The 19,000-nt window shown below is 39.8% G+C and overlaps 2 protein-coding genes across 3 annotated transcripts; both read right to left on the bottom strand.

Moving 5' to 3' along the window:
• Positions 1-2,995: 2,995 nt before the first annotated feature.
• Positions 2,996-12,864, bottom strand: lats1 (large tumor suppressor kinase 1). Of its 2 annotated transcripts, XM_023299664.3 has the most exons (8): positions 12,683-12,863; positions 11,652-12,108; positions 10,985-11,105; positions 8,892-10,351; positions 7,699-8,281; positions 6,998-7,180; positions 5,957-6,063; positions 2,996-5,879 (listed from the first exon to the last, which is right to left on the bottom strand). In XM_023299664.3, the coding sequence occupies exons 2-8, from the start codon at positions 11,997-11,999 to the stop codon at positions 5,370-5,372; spliced, it is 3,312 nt and encodes a 1,103-aa protein (XP_023155432.1). In that variant the 5' UTR covers positions 12,000-12,108; positions 12,683-12,863; the 3' UTR covers positions 2,996-5,369. The 2 variants fall into 2 exon arrangements, with proteins under 2 accessions (XP_023155432.1, XP_023155434.1); XM_023299666.3 differs by lacking the exons at positions 2,996-5,879; positions 5,957-6,063; positions 6,998-7,180 and adding an exon at positions 8,699-8,710 and having other exon boundaries at positions 8,143-8,281; positions 12,683-12,864.
• A 756-nt stretch (positions 12,865-13,620) lies between these two features.
• Positions 13,621-18,887, bottom strand: nup43 (nucleoporin 43). Its single transcript, XM_023299669.3, has 8 exons — positions 18,653-18,887; positions 18,141-18,263; positions 17,707-17,784; positions 16,311-16,473; positions 16,019-16,154; positions 15,770-15,921; positions 15,525-15,641; positions 13,621-14,497 (listed from the first exon to the last, which is right to left on the bottom strand). Exons 1-8 carry the CDS (start codon positions 18,770-18,772, stop codon positions 14,268-14,270), a joined length of 1,119 nt encoding a protein of 372 aa, XP_023155437.2. The 5' UTR covers positions 18,773-18,887; the 3' UTR covers positions 13,621-14,267.
• Between the last annotated feature and the right edge of the window lie 113 nt (positions 18,888-19,000).

Raw genomic sequence — 19,000 nt, 5'->3', positions numbered from 1 at the left:
TAAATTTTCCAGCATGTGTGAATTATGTATTCATGTAAAGACAAACAACTCCTAATTTACAGCTGAAGCAATGCAGCATGTAATAGAACAGGCAAATGTAAGAGACATGTCTAAAATGATCCTCGATGGATCCAAATTGCTCACTACAGTTGTTTTCACATGAATTATTCTTAAAATATTCTCATGCAGGCTAACGTCACAATCTTTAACTGTAATTTTGAATGCCAAAGAAATACAGGAGCCAACTGAAGGAAGGTGAGAATATGTAATTAATTCCAGGTGTTAAAAAATAATTTAAAGTCTAGTTTGCTGTTTTTGCTTGCACTTAAGAAAACAACATCCTTTTTAGATAAATTTTCCAAATAATGCAGTCAATGCACTGTGTATGTATGCTAGCTGGGTTGTTGTCATGTCTTTGGCGCCTCTTGGTGGTATGAGCTGGTAAAACCGGCCCCCAAATCACATTTTATTTATTTTATTTTATTTTTATAAAGGGATTATTAATGATTATTTACTGGTGATGATAGACCTATGTAATGGACTGACCATTTCTGGGAAACAAAACCCACAAAATAAGGCATAATAACTTTTACAGCGGTAGACTTGTATATAACTACTTACTACAGTTTTTCTCTATTGATAAGACACAGTTCCTGAAAAATATCACACATTTCCCAACACACTGCACACTATTTTCTTTATTAGGACACAATTCACAAAGCACTGCACACTTGTGTCAAAAGCGCTCTTTATTGTCACAATTTTAACTTTGTTTTCAAAATTAAGACACACAAAGCAAAACTAGGACACTGCACTGCTAAATACAAAACACTCTTCTCTCACTGTGTTTTCACATGAAGTGTTAAAAAAATGATACAGTCTTCAAAAATGACAACTTAAACACAAATGGATCCTATAAATGAATCAGACGGGGCCATTGCAGTGCCTGACTGTACATTACAAAATAAAAATAATGTTAGACAAAAAACAGCACTGTATTGTACACAGTACAGTATGCAGATATTTACACCATGTCTGCATCAGTTCTTTCAGCCTGGTCAGACCACAGGACCTCATCAACATCATAAGCTATGTTTTCTCTGACCAGGCAACGTGGAAACAAAGACCTAGTGTGTCTGATCCATCCCTGATATGCATCAACTGAAACATCACCACATGCCAAGACCACTGATTGCAAGAGATTTTCCTGAATGTATGGCTGCTGCTCATATACCTTCCACCTCCATGTAGAGAAGAATTCTTCTATAGGATTCAGAAAGGGAGAATATGGTGGCAGAAAAACCACAATAACTTGAGGTTCATATTGAACCATTCCTGAATCAATAGTCCTCTATGAAAACTAACATTGTCCCAGACAACAACAAAAACTGTCTTCTTGCCAAACACCCTGCTGCACCGTGTCAGTAGATCCTCTAAGTCCATCTAGGAAAGTCAACAAATGCTGGGTGTTCTATGGGTCCAGAACTGCATTACAGTGAATTACTCCAAGATTTCTTATTGCAGCACAGATGCTTACGTTGCTCCACACTGACCTGGAACGTTGATTATAGCCTGTTGTCCAATGATGTTTCTCCTTCTTCTCCTCCTCTTGGCCAGGTTGAAACCAGCATCATCCACATAGATGTATTCATGTGTATCATCAGAATCCAACTGAAAAACTCTCTGGAACAAACACACACAAGACAGAGAAAAAGTCAGTCATGTACACTTTCTGTAATTTTACCAGCACTTGTGAACCAGAATTATGCATTAGATTTTTTACAGTATTCTCAGAACATTTCTGACTGCTTGTATTGTTCCAGTACAGATATGTCACTGAAATGACAAAAAACATTTACACACCATGTAAAGTGGTCCAGGACCAGGTTCTGGTTCTGGTTCTGGCCATGGTCTGGGTCGTCCACATCCTCTTCTTCCAACACGACCTCTTGCTCCTCTGAAATCCATTGTGAACAGCTAATGTTATTTCCAGGCAGGTTTTATAGTGTGCAGTTCATTGGTAAAAGTGTTTTCAGTTTTAACCTGTTGTGTCTGAATTGTGACAGCAGTGTTGGAACAGTGTCCCAGTTCTGCTTCCTAGTGTTCACTTGTTGAAAAATGTGTGCTATGAGTGAAAAGTGTGTTCAAATGAGCAAAAAATGTGTTCAGTCTTTTGCAAAAAGAGTGCAAGACTTTTGGAAACTGTGTGCAAACCATGAATAGCATTCAAGGTTTTGACAGCAGAGTCCTGTTTTTGAGAAATGTGTGCAGTCAGTTGGTGGCTGTGTGCAGTGAATGGAATTTAGTGTCTTATCAATCGAGGAAAATTGTAACTTAAGCAGTTGACTAGATGTAAACATTAATGTTCATATTAAAGTCTCACAGGTGCTCTATTAATCATCACTAAATGATTTATTAGCCAATAATAAAACTTTATAAATGGTGCCTTATCAGAAAGATATTAATAACCATAATACATGATTGCCAGTGGTAAAGTCTATGATGTTACACTGAAGTGTTAAACCGACTGTAGACAAGTTCATTTATTCAGGGAACACAGTATCTAGTTACTAGTGGAGGCTCTAGCCAGGGAGCCTGTTAGGTGGAGATGAAAATATACATTTGAACATATTTGCATATATTTGTTATCTGGGACAGAAACAATGGAAAAATGTGATGCTTTTGATTTTATTGTGTTATGTATTAAGTAACAGCATTGTAGTTTTTAATCCTAGTAGTGGATTCAAAACTTTAGATGGACTAAGACTAATGTAAAATGATGCTGCCTTTGGCATCTGTTGGAGTTTAAAATGCATATTTAGAATTTAGACACAGGAAAGTTGTATTTTCTAAATACCATCCACACTACAATATCAAAATACCACTCATGTGCTAGCTTATGTTTGGCGTTACTTTGTCTTCTAACTAAAGCCAGGGTCGAACTACAGAATTTATCAAGTCAAACGCAAAAAATGTCTCATTTTCAGATTTCCAGTTGTTCTTTACATTCTTTATTTATCACCCTCTTCCCTGCTCCCAAACCTCCCAGAGCAATAACGTACACAAAAATAAAATTCTCTCACAATGAAAACACAAAACCAGTGCAGAATGACAGTGGTCACCATTAAGTCCATAACAACTACATTCAGAGATCTTTCCTACACACACAAAAGTACAGCGGGTTACAAAATCATCATGATATGTGATGAAGAGTCCAGTTTCTCTTTATTTTCAATACGGCTGCACAAAAAAATCAACTCTGACGGTGGCCTGTGGTTCTCCTCCAGGTCACCATGTGAAGTATTATAGGATGTCGTGATCAGGTGCCAAAAAGGCAAGGTACTTCTGGGTGATTGTGTCACATAATACCACAAAAACTAGGTTCATAGTGTTGTGATAGTTTCTTTCTAAATGTGGGTTATTGTAAAAGAAAAAAAAAGTTTTAAAAAAAAACAAACAAAAACACCTATTTAGTGCTTTGGTTGAGAGATGAGCATTAAATGGCAATGAAAGTGAGTTCAACAAAAGACCTTAAATCTATTCAGAGTCCTGTGAATTAGTGTTAAAAAGATACATATTGACAGAAGGCAGCAGCAGTGGACACCGACAAGGGCCTGCCCAGAGGAAAAAACTAAAAACGAAAAAAAAAAAAATCAGCTGACAGGAAAGAAGAAATATATTTACATCCACTGTATACAACTTAATTTATAAATACATTTTAGGTATAAATTAGAAAAATATAACAAGAAACTACTGCAGTTCAATCACCTACTTCTACTCTTATTTAAAATACCAGTATGATTATTAACCCTCTTTATATTTGGTGAAAGATAAAATAAAATTTAAAAAAAAAATCATAAAAGGCACAGCAATGAATAATTAGAGCCATGTATCCCTGCAAATTTCTATGAGTCACTAAATCCCCATGGCAACAGACATTAAAATATAAATTAAGACAAGTCTTACTAATGAAAGTAATTCCAACAACAAAAATCCCCACACTCAAACAGCATCTACACTGTTTCTTAAATAAATTAAGGTTTTAGGGGGTTTGCAATAAGTCATCAATGAGAGCACCCTGATTTAGCTTTTTCCTGCTTTCTGTTCCTTTTAGGGTTTTCAGGCAGCACACAACATACAGTGTCACCTCTCACAAACTAAAGTACAACACTTCTGGAAAACAAGCCAAGATTTAGAGCAGTGGATTGAAAAAGGCTACAGACAGCATCTGGTTAGCTTAGCTTAGCATAATTATGTGAAATGGAAGACCCGATTCTGGCCGAAGGTAAGAAATTTTACCTACCAGCATCTCTAAAGCTCCCTACTTAACACATCAGATCTGGTTTATTTGCTTGATAGGCACAAAACTCAATGTGTTGAATGGAAACTGTACACAAGCCTGATGATGTATATATAACGGTTACTGTTCCATGCTAAAATGTGAAGATTTTCACCCACTAAATGTTTCATTTCACTGTAGATTTGTATACATCCTGGTTGCAGAATAAACATCTGCAGTTGTAGTGTTAAGACAAATTTGAGAAGCTTCAAGCTTTTACACAAGTGAGAGTTAAACAATTAACCCCCTCTAGTTAAGTATTTGGGCAGGTGCTTTTAAAACGTATGAGACATAATCAGAAGTAGTCAACCTAAACAAAATTAATTGGAAAGAATATTTCAAGAATGTTTGGTTCCAACTTTTCAGATGTGAGGTTTTTTTTTTTTAAATGTTCTTGGTCATATGAAAGAACAAACATAAGGTTTTAGGCTTTGGAGTGCCCTAGACATAACATGTTACTTAGTGACCCTTAAGTCCTTAATTTACTCCCTTGCAGGGACAAACATGGACAGTTGCAGACACCACAAACTGCTCTCTAGTCCACTTGGAGTTGGTTGGAAAGGACTTGGATCCATACGTCTACATTTTTCTTCTCTTGAGCTGCACACTAGTGAACTTAGGGAGATGATGAAATTTACATCATGTGGACCTCTGCGTACTACCGGATAAAAAAAAAAACTATAGGCTTGGCCTTACTGGTGTTAACAGGCAGATTTCTTCCCCTTGGACCAAAGCAGAGTATCTGTCTCTAGTCTTTATTTTAAGGTAAGTGAAGCTTCATATTTAGAGCTGTATCTTTATTCCTATGGGCTGTCTCTTGGCAAGAAAACAAATGTTGAACTATTCCTTTAACTTGTAGTGTGAATTCACTGTTTGTTAAGGCGATCGTGTACTGCAGAGTGTTCTGACTGTTCCTACAAACATACTTTCCTACGTTCAAGGATTTACATGCTGTACTGTTGCACTCCCCTTCACACAAAATGCCTTCCACGAACTTATTATATACAAGCAGCTCAGCTGGCCTCAGCTGCTACACGTAGACCAGGTCTCGGCCCTGTGTTTCTGAACTGGCTGCCTCCTGCATTGTGCCCTCTGAGTCCGCCTCGTCCTCGTTATAGCCCTCATACTCGATGGGTTTAGGGCAGCTGTATGGATGACCGTTGTCGTCAAAGAAGCGTCGAAAGGTGAACTCGTAGAAGGCGTGCTCAGGGTGCTTGCCGTTGCGGAACCAGCCGTTCAGGGTGTCATTGTGGTTGTCCTCACCATCGCTGTCGCTGCTCCACAGTTTATCTGGGTCCACAGGGTCAAAATTGGAGGTGTCTGTGGAGTGAGCGATGGTGGGGATGTAGGGCGCCACCTGCTGTCTCAGGTCGCTGGAGAAATCAATGCTCTTAAAGAAAGAATGAGTTTTGATTTCGTCCGCACCGTTCTTTCCAAGGCGGTCCTCGGGGCCACGGCACAACTTAACAATGAGGTCTGACGCCTCTGGGCTGAGCTTGGCTGCCGGGGGAATGTGCAGCGTGCTCTTCCAGTTTATCACCTGGTGTCAACAGACAAACAACATGAGGAAACAACAAACTCTGTGGACACAAAACCTTTCACTGCTGCCTCACATACCTTCAGCTGTGTCTCCAGGGGTGTGGTCGCTAAGAAGGGAGGCTGTCCAACAACCATTTCATACAAGATGACACCAACACTCCACCAATCGCAGAGCTGGGTATATCCTGCAGAAGATTATAGACAATATCTAATTAAACCTACAGTAAATTTCTCTTAGGAGGGTTTGGAATCAATATTATTTGAAACAATTGTTCAATTTCAGTGCTCTGTTGCTTATTTCAGTTGTACTGCTATGCATAATGACACAATGAAGATACAAATATCAATTATCTGTCAAATGTAGCTTACAGAATCTTTCTACAGCTAAACAAAAAATGAATCTCTAGACCAATAAAAAACACATTTGTAAGTAATTTAAAATACTTTAGGCATTTCTGTCTTTTGAAGCAAAATTTCTGCTTCTCCAACATGAAGTTGTTTGACTGAACTGGGTTCAACTGCAGGCTGTGTTTACTCAATGCAGATAGGAGACAAGTATGGAAATCGTACATGTCACTAATTAAATATCTCACGAGAAACTACCATTTTTCCTAGAATTTTACATGTACAAATAGTGGTACATGTTGGTTTTCTGAAACTTATGTACAATGAATGATCAAAAGAATTCAACTTTTTCATTTTTTTAGGATTTATGGCATTTTAACTGTAAATGTATTTTTGAGTTCTCTCTACTTCTAACCACGGTTTCCATAGAGGTAAAAATGGGGTAGAAGGAAAAACCCATCAATTATGACTTTGGCACAGATACAATTGGTTTTTGGCATACAATATAAATGCAAACTTTTGGAAAAAAAATTGTGTGCATCTTATGATATGTAATGCTGGTGCTGCATTTGTGCAAAAATCTGAATTTTTAAACATACCTGCTTAAAAGCTACCCCAATAAAGTCAATATCTCAAATTTTGAGCTGCTCGTCAACAGATTCCTGATAAACATGGTAATGCAGGTGAAATATGGAGAATTCAACGTAAAGGGAAAACAAATGAAGACTAACATTTACTTCTGCAGTAAACTCTTCTAACTCTGGTCCACTGTACCTGTTCTGAGCAGCACTTCTGGTGCTATATAGTTGGGTGTCCCCACTAGTGAGTGGGCCAAACAGCGCTGGTGCTGCCTGGCCTTTCTCCGCTCCAGAGGCTTCAGGCGGTCCGTACAGCGGCAGTTGGCTGGATCTTCCCATTCCTTACTGAAGTCCATGCTGTCCTGCCTCACATGGTCTCCTGGAGAGAGATCACACAGTACCTTTAAGTAACAGTGATAAGGTATCAGGAGTAATTCTAGAATAGCTAAAATTAGAAGCCAATCAGCTGTCATTTCTGAAGTAAAAATTCTACAAATTCAGTGATTCTAGCTTTGCTGACTTTTGTAAGTACTCTGTGGTAGTGAGTCAAATGTCTTTGGGTTGTAAACTGTTGAGATATATCAGGCAGTTTGACGTTGTCAACCACTATTGTATTCTTTAAATATTATTATTAATATATATCATTTATAGACCAGCTGACCATGAAAATAATTAGTTTGTTGCTGTCAGGTTGTAACTAGATTTGACATCTAATGAAAAACATGCTCTTGTAATATGAAGGTCAAATGAATGGAGCTCCCGTTTTCTTTCAAGTTAAAATTTTTTAAATTTAGCCCATTCTTATTTGACAATTTGTGATATGCACTGTGGATTAAAAGGCAAATGTATTACTACACAAAACTACTGAACTGTTCGTACTAAAAACTTATCACTCACCACTCTGGTAATATTTGGAGTCATGGGTCCAGCGGAAGCCAGTGCAAAGACCAAAGTCGGTCAGCTTTATGTGTCCGTCTCTGTCTATGAGGATGTTGTCAGGCTTGATGTCTCGATGGATGAAGCCCATCTTATGGACGCTCTCTACAGCGCAGGTGAGCTCAGCAATGTAAAACTGGGCCAGCTCTTCTTTAAAGATGCCAAGTCGAATAAGAAGGCTCATCATGTCCCCTCCAGGAATGTACTCCATGACAAAGTACAGGTTGTCCTTGTCTTGGAATGAATAGTAGAGACGCACTACCCACTCGTTGTCAGCCTCAGCCAGTATGTCCCTCTCAGCCTTGACATGAGCCACCTGGTTTCTCAGCAGCACGTCCTTCTTGCGGAGCGTCTTCATGGCATACAGAGCTCCTGTATCCTCTTTTCTGGCCAAGCACACCTCACCAAAAGCTCCAATGCCGAGCGTCTTGATTCGCTTGAACATGGACTTGTCCATTTTGGCCCGCTTTAGCCGGATGTAGTTGGATTCTTTCTGACAGAGCATCATACGCATTTGCTCTTGGGCTTCTGAAGACAAACCCACCTGAGTGAAGCAGAAAGGCAATAGTCAACAGTCATATACAACACACAACAGCCAAAATATCTATTAAAAATCACACACATCGAGCTGTGGTTAGAAATAAATGGCATTGAGAGAAACAATTGACGGCAATTAAGGAAACCAGGGCAAAATGCATTTTAAAAAATTTACCGTGGACGCAAACATAAAATATCTTGCTGTTGTGTTAAGTGTTAATCTTCTTATTATTCCAAAAAAATAATGCACATGCAGTGTCAGGACCAGTAAGATGGAGGTCATGGAGTGGGGCAAGCATCCAATGTACTTTCATCAGAAGATGCAGCACATTTAAAAGACAAACACCAGTCTCTCAACAACACCTTACTTGAATGACTTATGTGTGGGCTATTTTGTATCACAGGACAGCAAAGATACCTTTACCTTTTAGGTCAGCTGTTAGTGAGAGCAAGAAGAAAAAGAGAAAGGAAGAACAGCTAAGAATAAACAGCATGAAAAAGACCATAGTCAGATAGCATAGTGGTGACATGATAGTAAAAAGAAAAAAAAGTTGGAAAAAGCAAAAAGTGGGAATTTTTTTTTTTTTTTTTAAAGTGGCCAAAAAATTCTTTCTCACCCTTTGCATCTCATTTTCCAGTTGCTTCCTCCTTCGAATCCTCTGCTGATGGTTCTTCAGTATGTTCTCCACATGTTGTTCCATGAAGAACTTGAAGGCCTGTGGAGAATACAGAGCGATTCTTCCAGACTCCCCCCTTCGCTCTTCATCTTTCTTGTTTCGACGGACAGGAACAGGTGATGTTGTGATTTGCTTCTTCTCTTTCTCTGTTGCTGCAGTGCTCTCAGGACTTTCTGATGCCTTGTCTCTTGCATTTTCACTGCTGCTGGTCTCCTCTTCAGCAGGTTCTTCTCTACCTGTGCCCATCTTACTGACTCCTGCGTCGTATGCTGGGGGGCAGGGTGCAGCCTGCTGCTGGAGGAGGTGCTTCGGGTAGGGCGGAGGGGGCCCCTGGTAGTTGGGGACCTCTGCCACTACAGGGATCTGATGGACTGCAGCTGAGGGTTCTGGGTAGGCAGGTGCAGCTGTAGATGGAGGTACCTGCTGCAGCCATGGAGGGTGTGTGGGAGCGACAGCAGTGTGTAGTTCAGGTTTCTGGACACGCATGCTTTTGACTGGCTGCAGGATAGGAGCCTGCGTGATGGCAGTGACGGTGGTAGCAGAGGGCTGGGAACTAGCTGGGTGAGCAGGTCGGCTGTTCAGCTGGTGGTTATTGAAAGAATTAGAGCGGACAGGCTTGTTGTGCTGCCATGATGGGGACAGATCCTGGTTGCTGCTGCTGCCAGAGGAAGACTGGGGCTGGTTAGAAGCCAGAGGAGCCTGGGACCAGGGCTGAGGAGGACCAATACTGTACATGTCGAGGTTGTGACTGTTCCGGTTGGGAACCATCATGGACTGAGGAATGTTTCCACCATTGACATAAGAAGGAGATGATGCAGGTCCTCCTGCCTGCATCTGCTGATCAGTGGGACTGTGTCGGCTGCTCTGGTTGACCGGATATGGAGGAGGGGGCTGTCTGCTGCCTCCTGCCATGTAGTCAGACTGGGGGGAGCCATTCTGAGACCAGCTGGAGGGGAAGGTGAACTTATTCCCCCCAGAGCTTTGCATTATGATGGGTTGGTGGCCCACAGGCACTGGGCTGATGCCACGCTGATTCTGAGGTGCTGCAGTCGGGTACCCATCAGGCCAGGCCCCTTGGGGTACTGGAGAGATGCGGGGCACAAGGTAATCCATGTTTCCAGAGTAACGCTTGGTTGATGGGTTGCTGTCCCAGGATGATGCAGGAGGCATGGCACCACGGTTTGGTGGAGGTGTGACACTGCGTACCTGAGGAGGCAGTGGAGGGTTAACTCTCTGGCTGTTAGCAGGGTGGCCCTGTGGGAAGGCAGGAGGCGGTCCAGGACTGTCTGAGCGGTATATCATTCCATCCACCATGAGAGGACCATGTCGAGGAGCCAGAGACTCCTTAGAGCCTTTCCAGCTTGGCCTCCTCAGCACAGCTTGCTGGATATGAGAAGCTCCTACAGAAATAACAAAAACAGGAAAAAAAACTAAACAAAAAAACAATCAAGCTGAAGGGAAAAAGGATGAAAAAATACTTGTAGCACTTTATAGCTGAAACAATTAAAACCAATGTCCAGGTAAAACTATTTGTTCAAATTGAAACAATTACTATAATGTGCAAAATATGTAAACCCAACACTTCTGCATTAACATGTAAAACAGTTGTGCTCTCTCTGCATCCAAAAATCAGCCGTTAACTTGGTATGCACAATGTTATTTGGAATGATGACAATAGGTGAATAACAGTGCTTGTTGTAAAATATTTTTGAAGTTAGAATTTTCTATGATTTGTTTTTGCAAACATTTGCAATAAATAAAAGATGAACAGCACACATCTGTTGATACTAAACAGACACAACATTCCTCTACGAGCATGGACTATGACTGCCACTGTAAATGAAAATCAAAAAATCTTCTATGCAACTTCTTCCTCTAACTGATGCAGTGACTCATTCTTTGTCATCACTTATTGTTACTTCTTTCAGCAAATGTCCCAAATCCTGCAAACAATATCAAGGCTGAATGAACAGGCCTGGATGGATGATAAAAGAGGAGAACCAACAGTTAATCCCAGTGGACTGTTTACATACCTGGGGGTTTCAGGCCTGTAGCGTTGGGGTTGGCAACAGCCATCTGTTCCCTCACTGAGTCTTGGTAGCTCACCTTACCCGTGTAGTCAATAGTCAGCCCCGCACCTCGACTGTTGCTTGGCTTAAGAGAAAAAAGTAAAATAACTAACATTTAGACTATGGCAAAATCCAAGTGCGATGCGATTCAAATAAGCTGTAAATATACTTCATGTTTTTTTTGTTGTTGTGCGTAATAAGTCATCTAAATGGTCTTGAGTCTGAGGTGACACTTTTAGAGAAATGCAGCAAATCCTCACAATTAAGGAGGTGGAGGATTTTACTTAAAATATTACTTTAATGCAATTAGTCAGTGATCAGAATCGTTAAAATTATAACCAACCAATTGCTGCATCTCTGAAAATTATTTGTTAAAGTTGAACATGTCTGCAATACATACTGTTCCACTTCATACCTGGACTGCACACACTCACTCAAAACAAGTGCCAAGTGAGAAACTACTTTTGTAATGTCAACTGTACAAGCTTGCCATTCCACTTTGCATACCTGTCATTTTCCACATAATTCTCCAGTAAACAAAGTGCCCCAAGTTATTATCCTCTATTACAGAGATATGTATAGAATGACATTCGTCCACAATCCTTCACAATAACCAGTATTGTCATCTCACCTCCTCAAACCCAGCATATGGGGGTTCCAGCAACATGTGTTTGTTAACATCAGAGCCTGAAGCACTGGGCTCATTGGCAAACGGCAATAGAGACTTGCGGATCTCCTGTAAGACCTTATGGTAGTCATTTCTGGGGTTGCTACAGCGCCCCTGTTGCCTTGAATCCTCAGGGTGCATTTTTCCAGGTATGGGAATGTCCACTTTAGGTGGGTCAGAGGGTTTGGGCAAGTTACGCATACTCTTCCGTATTTCCTGTAGCATTTGTTGGCTGTTGCCACTGTAGTTGCTGGCGGGGAACGTTTTCGGTCTCATCTGTCTGTATCCTTCGGGTTTCTCCCCTCTCTTCATGTAAAAGCATGTATAATGACAATGAAGGAAATAAAGAGGATGTCACCACTCCAGGGCTGCAACGATAGAAAGGGTCTCTGATGTCTGACCTCACATCTGTGTGCTGCTCCTGGCAACATAAGACAAAATAATATCATACGTACAAGCATCCAGTGTAGCTGTCATGTGAGGCTGAAAAAGTAGTAATAACAGATAAACATTAGATGATTCTGTCATTTATGAGGGGATATGAGCCATTAGCTTAAAATGTCTGGTTTCACTCGATTTATCATTTAATTTTAAGCTCAATTCGTTCTGCAAAAATAAAAATTAAATAAACCTGCCTCAAAAGAAACAGTACTCTTGCACACATCAAGACCTCCTCCACTTGTTAGCGTCGTTAGCATTGTACGCTAACAGAGCGCTACTTTCATGCTAATTCCCCTGAATAGGGAAAGGTAACATTGCATGCTGAAACTGTTTGTCACATTCGCCAAGTTATCTCCATTAGTTTGACACTGATCAATTGGAAACTCTAGTTAACATAATTTAAGTTTTCATAAAATGAGACGACGCAGCAGAGCGTCCGCGGCCTGTGTGTTAACGGCATCCATTTATTGCTAGGCTAATTCAACAACAGGTTGCGAATTAGCCTGCTAGCTCCGAACACAACTGGCAACAGCTAGCGGAGTTGGACAACTTACCAGCGTCTGTAGCTGCCACTTTCCTCGACACTTTTCCTATTTTAACAGCTAACGTCGCTTGCTTGACCTTTCGCGGCGACAAGGACGCGGTTTAAGCAAAAAAAAAATGCCCTTGTTGTGCCGCGCTGGCTCGTTCCTAGTCGTGTTGAATTCCTGGGATGTCTGAATGACAAGTACAACAGCGTCAAGGTAGACACGAAACCAACGACACCCACTTCCAGCTGCTGCAGCTTCAACAATAAAACAAAGTTCAGTTCATTACTGACAACTCATTTAGATCGCAGATAAACTTGCTCAAAGTTTACTGTACGCTCGAAGTGCAAAAGAAAGAGTAAAAGTGCGGTGCGATTTGAAATTTCCAAGTGGAACAGCTTTAATGGATGTATGAATGCGTTGATATAAACAGTATGAGTACTATTACCAGTATAAACTGCATGTAATTATGCAAGACAAATTAACATCTAACATAGCCTATATATGTATGTTTAGTGAGGTAAGTTTGTATTTTGTAGAATTGAGTTGGATTTTAATCCTTAATACTTAAATAAGTTTTGTAAATTCAGTTAATGTAAAACATTTTAGAGTTTTAATAAGTCAGACAATTAAAAAATTAATTAAAAAAATAGAAAAGCAAGTAGAGGACATTGTCATTGTAATAACAAAATGCCCAATGATGTCATTAATACAAAACACTTGCTCTTCATTTTTTTTTATTTCTTGCTCCTGATGTGAAAAAGTCCCCTTAAAATCCAGTTTGTTTATTTGACATTTAAGAGATCATTATGTACAATGCAAATATAAATGTGCACACAACAGTGCAAGTAAATAAAACTGTTTTCAAATCTGATCATTTCCAATTTCAGCTAATAAGAGGATAATCTTGGACACAGTCAACCCCAGTTACTGAAGATGAACACAAAACCTATCTCTCACAATGGTATCATGTTAGAGCTTTAATTTTAAAAGAAACACCAGAAGCCCCACTAGGAGAAACATTAAGTAAAACCAGGGAAACATCACACAAGTTACCCAGATGCTGTTTGCTTTGTGCACTTTACAGCCTTCACGGCACACCTGAACAATTTATTTCCCCGTATCTCATCAGCAGCACTGATTTAATCAGGTAAAGATGTAACATTTTATTTACAGCAGCTGCAGTATTTTAACTTAACTAAAACAAGAGCTCAAGTAGTGCTGGTGTTGCTGTTTCAGCCTGTGAGCCTTCCTGTAATGTTCAACCTTGAATTTCTGTATTAACAAAACAGTAAATTAAGTCTTGAGTTATGCATATAAAGGTTTTATTTTTAAGAAATAACTGTATATGTCTTCTGTACAAAATGACTGTTGAACTGAACAATTCTGCCAGGAATGACTTACAAAAACCTTGATCCATGATGATCCATTACTGCACAGGCAACTTACAAACGAAGCAGTGTGTAAGACACAAGTAAAGCCAAACTTCTTAACACAGAGCATTTTGGACACCCTGTATGATTTAAAAAGACATTATACCTTCTGTTGTGACTGAAATTAACATCAAATAAACATCTTCATCCACATCTTCTGCTTTGCACCAAAAACCTTTTTAAACCGGAACCTGTCTGTTAACAAAAATAGCCTCTCCATCAGTCCCACAGACAAGACATTGTTGAAGTACATCCAAGCTGTTGACTGACAGCGTCTGGCTGGGAAGCATGTGACTCGTCTCCAGACGGCCTTTACTGCAGTCCCCGCTGAGCCAGGCACTGATGAGGGACTGATTCCCCCCAGCTGGTGCCATCGCGCTGCGAGACATCATGCTGCTGTTCCTGCCACCTGAGAAAACAATATTATGAATTATTACAGAAGATTATTATGACCACTATACTGTTGTATATTAATGTGGTGTTCGTTATGCCAGATTTGAGATTTTGATTGACTGTCAGTTTTTCTGACAAACAACATATAGAAGCAAGACATTAAAGACATTAAATATTAACATTTCCTATGACTAAATTGTTGGTGATGTCATGCATGATTATCAATGCTCGTTGCAGCTGTTAGCTGAAGAAATTTGGTGACTGGTTTATGTTTAGGGAAGCCAGAAGTCACTGTTTACAGCTAGATATGCTTGAATAAAATTCCCGATGCACAATATGTTATTTCAGCATTGCCACTGCATTGTGTGCAGTGTTTGTTGACATGCAGACTCCACATGTGCACAGCAAAATGTGTGGGGAACTGGAGAGAAATACAAAAAAGGAATATTTGCTTGCAAATAAGACAAGCAATGTAGGGCTGCACAATTATTGAAATACTGAGAATCACAATTTTAGCATTTCACTGACCATGGTCAAATGTGATATTGGAATTCAAAATGTGTACTTTGTACACAGTTACTTGGCACATATAAAACAGTCCTTGTGCAGAAAACCACTTGGTTTCAGCCTGCCTCTTTTCAAAGTCATTTTTGGTCACACATTTGCCCAAGTTGCGGACTTATCATGGAGAAACTTAGTGGAGACTAGAGCCTTTTCTGTGCACAGCTATCTAGCTACTATATCCTGCATGTGAGGTGTTCAGGAAACATTGGGAAATAATAAAACACCTGCACCATTTGTACACAATTTTATAATCTTGCACTACATAACTGGTGAACATTGTAGTTGTGTGATGGTAAAATCTGACCTAAAATCTTCAAGATTATTGCACTAATGACTTTCACATTGCATCTTTGTTGTAGTAAAAATTACTGTTTTTGTAGCACATAGCTACTTTCTAAAATGTTTATTACTGGCCAAACTGACTAGCAGCAGCAGAATAATCTATAAAAACATCACATCATCTTCTTAATTTGACTTGCCTTGTAAGAAGGAGGGCATTTCAGAATGTGAGGAAGTCTCCCAGTGTAACAGTGAGCCATCTTCTGAACATGTAAACAAATGATCTGGGTTGGTTGGGTGAAAGTGAACTTCCCACACTGTCGAGAAATCCAAACAAAAACATATATAAACACAGTAATAATTCTTTGCATGCATGACATCTTTGAAAAATAACTTGTAATTGCTGTATGGATAAATTAATGTATCTGCCCACGACAAATCTTACTTTCCGCAGAGTGTGCCTCCATAAGTGAGAAGGGCGTGTTGCCTTGTCTCACATCCCAGACACAGAGCATGCCATCCTGGCCTCCTGTCGCCACAATGTGCTGTTGATTTGGATGTCTATCCACACAGTGCAAAGGAACTCTATCCCCAGACCTTGCATGGGAAAAAAAACAAAAAATGTAGAAAAGTAGCCAAAAAAAATGCTCAAACCAATATGTTTTTTTTTTCATCTTTTTTAAACAGATCTTACAGAGAAAGAATCTGGGAAGGTGAGTTGCTTTGCTGCCTGAAATCCCACAACTTGAGTTGGCCGATGGAGTTTACTGTCAAAATCTCTGTTGTCCTCAGATAAGTCACAGCATGAATCGTGCTGCTATCGGCATTCTCTGGCAAAGGTGAAACAGTTCAATAAAAATGTTAGTTTCACCTTAGTTCACATGAGTTGAAAATGGTACCTCATGCGAAGAAAAAAACAAAACAATTCTGTCTGCATTTTAACGTGACATGATGGTCTGGCTACAGCAGGTCAACCTCAATCTCACCTATGACTCGAACCACTCCCTCCTGGTCGGCTCTAAAGACGATGATCCTGCCATCTTCCCCAACTGTAACAATCTCGGGACTGCTGCATACAACACCAGTACAGGGAGCATTGTCACACGGATAATGATGTGCTCTCGCCCAGTGCTGAGCAATTGATATTGTCTGCGGTCAAGAGATAGGAGACACAGGTAATTAAAGCATATGCAGCAAGTAATCACTGGTGTCAGCCCTTTACTGCTGCTATTTGCTGTGCTCACATGTACTGTATTTTATTGCAGACAAATTCCCAGTAAAACTGTTGTCAATTACTCATTTTTCAGTGTCTGTTGTCATACAACAGAATAGGCATGAAATAGTAACTGAAATGCTAAGACTACATGCTAACCAGCAGTAACTTTAAAGCCATTTCTAAGCTATGCCTACTACTAACCTACTGGTTTTAGTCATGTGACAAACTCACCACACAAATGAGTTAAAGACAATCTCTATACTTGATATGTTTAAATATTTAAATGTAAAATGATCACTGAGAAAAAGTTAGCAGTGACAGATTGCTCTCAACATTCATTTACATCTACGTCAGCTGTTCAAGACAGCAGTGCAGCTGCATTCAAGAGACAGACACCCAAAGAGCCCATTTAGAACAGGGTTAAAAACGGGGCAAAATGAACCATGTTTGTGGTATTTTGAAATTAAACTTGAAAAACACAATCTGAATATGTGTAAGACTTAAATCAACCTATTAAAACACTGTATAATATGGGACTTTGAATAAAGGTTCTTAAAATTATTGCTAACATCACTAAGGACACAGTGTAAGTAGTGCTTGCTTATTTTTACCTTTCATGTTGGATTAATAGCCTCAGGATTACAAGGCATAGCACAGCAACAGAATTTTTTCACTAGCCCAGTTGGCTCCATTTACTTGCACACATGTGGTTCAACTGATTACAGCACAAGTAAAGCCAAATGAAGGATAAATCCTAGAAGTCAATCCCCAATTATCTTTAGCCAAGGATAAAGAGTCAGACCCAATAATGGTCGAATCAAAGTTGAACTGACTTTAGATTTAACAATGTTCGTTTTAAGATATTTTTGTCTTGCACAGGAGTGACCTTACAGAAGTGATGTCCCTAAATATATTTTCCCACCACATTCTTATTGAGTTTTCATTTATATTGCTTAAGCTTTAATCAAAAGCGACAATTTCACTTCACAAAAATGTAAGAAATGCCTGTATATCTACCAAGCTGTACACAGAATGGGTGCATAAAATTTGTCACACAGACATTTGTCTCAAGTCTGACATGGATAGCTGTAGTTTGTAGGAGGAGTTATGATGACCTACATACACAAGATTTGGATAAACACACTGTATATGAAACCTGATGGTACCTGACTGTTTTGGTGATGGCGGAAAACGGTGACTGCTCCTGTTGAAGATGCTGTGACGATTCTGTCTTGGTCCAAAAACTGTAAATAAATAACAGAAGTAAATTAGGCCTGATTGTTTAAGTTATTCTTCCAGTGCACATCCATTTATGAGTCAACATTTTCCAAATCAATGCAGAATTTTAAAGATCCTTTTGGTCTGATAAAACACAGATTATTCTCTGCAAAAATACAACAGTGACCAATTCATATAATTATCTTTCATAACAGTGTTTCTTTAAGCAAGGCAACTTCTAACTCATGATGACAGTTGACAATAAATGCTATCAAGTAGTGACTGTAGGTCACAACAAAGAGCTCGATATTCTCAGTTTGATACTCCCAACACTACAATATTACAGGCCTTAATTTGCTTCACACCGTATTGGGTGTCTTACTTGAAGATCGAGAACATCTCCATCGTGTTTCTGTTCACATAAAAGCTGCGGCTCTCCTTCAAATCCATCTTCCATAGCAGAACTTCCATGACTTCCAATGGACCAAAATGAAATTTTGTTGTGCTGTAGGAGACAAACATTGGAGCGTCATATTTCAGCAAATGTTGTAATTGGAATGATGACGCAGAACAGTCTTTATTTCACATTTTCTCGTGGAAATGTAGTAGTCATAGCTAAAATCCAGTTTATCTGCCTTTACGCTAGAAAAAAGTTTTAGTTTAACGTTACTAATATCCCAGCAACAAATTGAGCATGTTCTCGTAGTAGCGACATGCCGATGGGACATAGTTAACAGGGCTAATGTCATGTCTTAAATCGCACTCTCATAGTTACAACGTGTGTAAATACAAATACATAGTACACACATGTAAAAGTGGGTTATTTTTCTATGAAGTTTGGCGCGAGGTGACTCATTCTCATTTAACATAAATACGACTTGCCAACTTGCCCACCTCATTGTCCCACGAGCCACTCGCAAAAATATCTGGCTGTTGTAGAAACGAATGCGATACTGGCCGCCATCTCGTTTTGCTGATTTTCTGGGACACGTATTTAGCATTTATACTCTCCATGAGATCAGAAATAGCTGCTCCTACTTAAAATAAATAGTTGGTGTTAGCTTAGCATTCACGAACAAGACCGAAATATACGCGCCCGCTACGCAGTACGTAACTACGGTGGCCCCCTAAGACCAAACAACTGTCAGCTAGCTTTTTCTCACATTTGCTCTCTAACTTGTGTCGCACTCCACCTAGCGGCTGCCGTTTATGTTACTGCGGCAAATCTGATAATGCACTCAG

Source organism: Amphiprion ocellaris, chromosome 12 (assembly GCF_022539595.1).
Source record: "Amphiprion ocellaris isolate individual 3 ecotype Okinawa chromosome 12, ASM2253959v1, whole genome shotgun sequence".
In the NCBI taxonomy this organism is placed as follows: domain Eukaryota; kingdom Metazoa; phylum Chordata; class Actinopteri; family Pomacentridae; genus Amphiprion; species Amphiprion ocellaris.
The sequence above is the reverse complement of the archived record's forward strand: the minus strand, read 5'-3'. Positions and strand labels throughout refer to the sequence as shown.

Bases quoted from the DNA above. Each gene is read 5' to 3' on its own strand.
- nup43 (XM_023299669.3), bottom strand. From the start codon at position 18,772: ATGGAGAGTATAAATGCTAAATACGTGTCCCAGAAAATCAGCAAAACG. The intron at 16,155-16,310 runs GTGAGATTGAGG...CACCTTTGCCAG, and splicing joins GGGAGTGGTTCGAGTCATAG to AGAATGCCGATAGCAGCACG. The intron at 15,642-15,769 runs GTAAGATTTGTC...ATTTCTCGACAG, and splicing joins GGAGGCACACTCTGCGGAAA to TGTGGGAAGTTCACTTTCAC.
- lats1 (XM_023299664.3), bottom strand. From the start codon at position 11,999: ATGAAGAGAGGGGAGAAACCCGAAGGATACAGACAGATGAGACCGAAA. The intron at 8,282-8,891 runs GTGAGAAAGAAT...TGCTTCACTCAG, and splicing joins TGGAAAATGAGATGCAAAGG to GTGGGTTTGTCTTCAGAAGC. The intron at 5,880-5,956 runs GTATGTGAGGCA...TGTTGACACCAG, and splicing joins CCCTGGAGACACAGCTGAAG to GTGATAAACTGGAAGAGCAC.